Here is a 2,669-nt window from a genome sequence, read left to right as displayed (position 1 = left end):
CAGCAAAACATATTATGAACAAACTGTAAATATCGATTCAAAAGGAGTTGACCAGACCGATAAGAAGCATAAAATTTAAATAATAAAAAGGCGAAAGATAATACCAATTTAATTTTGAAAGTACTCGCAGTTACTGAAAGCTCGTTCAAATCCAATAACAACTAATGTGTTTCCTTTCATTTAAAAAAAATCTGTTTCTGACTTGCCGACGTTGAACGCATGAGAAAATCCGAAGAAAGAAGTTCGACAAAGACATTTCAGCTACGAGGTGCACAACTTTTGATAAAACAAATTCGTGACTTCGTTTTTGTACATTTGGTACATATTGACATGAAAATCAAAATAGCATGCACAAGAAAAATCATTTCACAAACGACTAAACTGGCAATTTTATTTTAATCAAATACAAATAAACAACAAAACAATTATTAGCAGGAAATGTATAAGTCCAATCTTGTATAAAGACGTTGCTTTTGGAATTGGTGCTCTTGATTCTCGTCATTCAAGTGTGTAATTCAATATGTGAATTATCACATTACAAAAACATTGTTTTTTTTTATTTTACAATACTGGATTTCAGATAGCTGGGATTCGAACTTTTGAAATATTACACTGTGAATAACTACAAGTCCAAATTTCCAAATACTGTGAAAGAGATGGCGTTATAGACCTCATTTTATATGTTTTTTTTTCAACTTTTGAAGTTTTAACATAGGCTACATCGGGAAAAAATAAGAGATACATGTATTACTGAAGCACTTTTAAGAAGTTTTTTATTTTACTTTCTGTTCTATTACACTTTCTACTTAAGATTTAAGGCACATGAGAATTTACAAAACATAAGAAAGTATAAATATCAGTAAATTAATTTCAAAACAAGCATAAGTTGATTTGAGAGAACATTATTTTAGCTCAATTTAACAAATACAACTATTGTAAAAGAAAGAACAACCAAAAAAGAGATCCAAAAGAGAATGAAATCTAAAATAGAAATAACGTCCTTCCATGTTTCTTCTAATTTACTCTCGTCTGTATCTCTATCCAGTTTTCCGTTTTCATTCCTATCGGTGATTTTTCTTTTACTTTTGCACCGACACGCCATTAAACCTGATATTAAACGAGGGACTGGATCAGTTCTGTAATGAAAGCGTAGTTGTATTGCAGTAACGCACACCGTAAACAACGCAATTCCTAACTGAAATATCATGTACTGTCCAAAAATGGATCCTGTCGTCTTTGGAAGTTCAGAATTAACTATTATCAAAAATACCGCAAATGACAGAAAAACGGTGATGGAATATCCCATCTTCTCTCCGCTGTCTGCTGGGAGAACAAAGGTGAAGAGATTTAGAACGCCAAGTAATATAACAGGTACGATTATGTTTAAAACATAAAATCCTGGAGTTCGCTTAATCGTTACAGAGTATGTTAACCTAGATTCCAAGTCAAATGTGTCATGATACAACTTTGTTGAGATTACAGTCCATACAGCATCGTCTTCTAACTCAGCTGTAATTATTCCGTAAGTTCCCTCACGAATTTCTACCTCGAATGCATTATTGGACCAGTCAATAAACGATATATTGCATGTTTGGTGATCAAACGGAAAATATTTTACGTCAATGTTGCATTTTGATTCAAAAACTTCATAAGGTTCCCATATCACATGTCCGGATATATTGATATTAACATTGATTACACTACTGCCCAATTCCTGCAGCTTGGTAAATCCATTTTGCAATGCAAGTGCTGGTTTCCACACGTAACTCTGTGGGACATTTATACTTATCACTCCACCATAAAGTGCTGGATCCCATTCCAGATATTGATCTTTCCATAGTGTGCTCAAATAACCAGTAGTAGTGAGTCTTTGTGCGGCTTCGTCTACTCCGTTTATCCCAACTAAATAAAAATCGACCAAAAGCACAATCATATCATCCTGATCTCTGACTGGGCGAACTTTCTTTTGATAACTATTTGTAGTGAACAAATCTATGACTAATGTTTTAGCATTTTCACCTGTTTGTGCACAGGTAGCCCCAATAAAAATAATAGCGACTAGCAAGACTGTTGCCGGCATTGCTATTATGAGTCTATTCAATGTTAAATGGTTTTGTGTGAATAGCAATCCTATTTATATGATACTTAAAATCAATGATCTAATACAAATACAATAAATGTTAATATAATCAGACTGGCTGTAACAGACCATAACAACTACTTTAATAAAACTCGTAACTTAGTCGTAAATTTCAAGAACAAGTTTGATCCAAATAAGGAGTACACTTTTTTTTTATTGCGTCTGTTGATACATGACCTATTTCATTTTTTTAAGGATTTGTTGAAAGGGGGGATATTCTTTCTCAGTGAGATTTTAGATTCCTCGGCTGCATAAGTTACGTCTCATGTATGTTTTGATCCATCTATTGGGTGTTATCGTTGATGGGTTTCCGTCATGTATGTTCTGATCCATCTTTTTGGTGTAATCGTTAAGGGTTTCCGTTACTAAATTAATTAACTGATTATTTCAGGATATTAAAAAGGCTTGCGGTTTTCGAGACACAAATAACATTCATCCATCCACCCACCCATCAAACATTGCAGGCTTTAACTATGTGTTTAATGTTCTTTCAAATATATATAAGAATAATCAAAATATATCCGTTCAA

At 33.1% G+C, this 2,669-nt stretch overlaps 1 protein-coding gene across 1 annotated transcript; it reads right to left on the bottom strand.

Annotated features, from left to right (window-relative positions):
• Positions 1 to 377: 377 nt before the first annotated feature.
• Positions 378 to 2,080, bottom strand: LOC127732752 (acetylcholine receptor subunit alpha-1-A-like). Its single transcript, XM_052241943.1, has one exon. It carries the CDS (start codon positions 2,078 to 2,080, stop codon positions 908 to 910), a length of 1,173 nt encoding a protein of 390 aa, XP_052097903.1. The 3' UTR covers positions 378 to 907.
• Between the last annotated feature and the right edge of the window lie 589 nt (positions 2,081 to 2,669).

This window comes from Mytilus californianus, unplaced genomic scaffold, assembly GCF_021869535.1.
Source record: "Mytilus californianus isolate M0D057914Y unplaced genomic scaffold, xbMytCali1.0.p SCAF_26, whole genome shotgun sequence".
NCBI classification, from domain to species: domain Eukaryota; kingdom Metazoa; phylum Mollusca; class Bivalvia; order Mytilida; family Mytilidae; genus Mytilus; species Mytilus californianus.
This window is presented reverse-complemented; position numbering and strand designations above follow the sequence as displayed.

Bases quoted from the DNA above. Each gene is read 5' to 3' on its own strand.
- LOC127732752 (XM_052241943.1), bottom strand. From the start codon at position 2,080: ATGCCGGCAACAGTCTTGCTAGTCGCTATTATTTTTATTGGGGCTACC.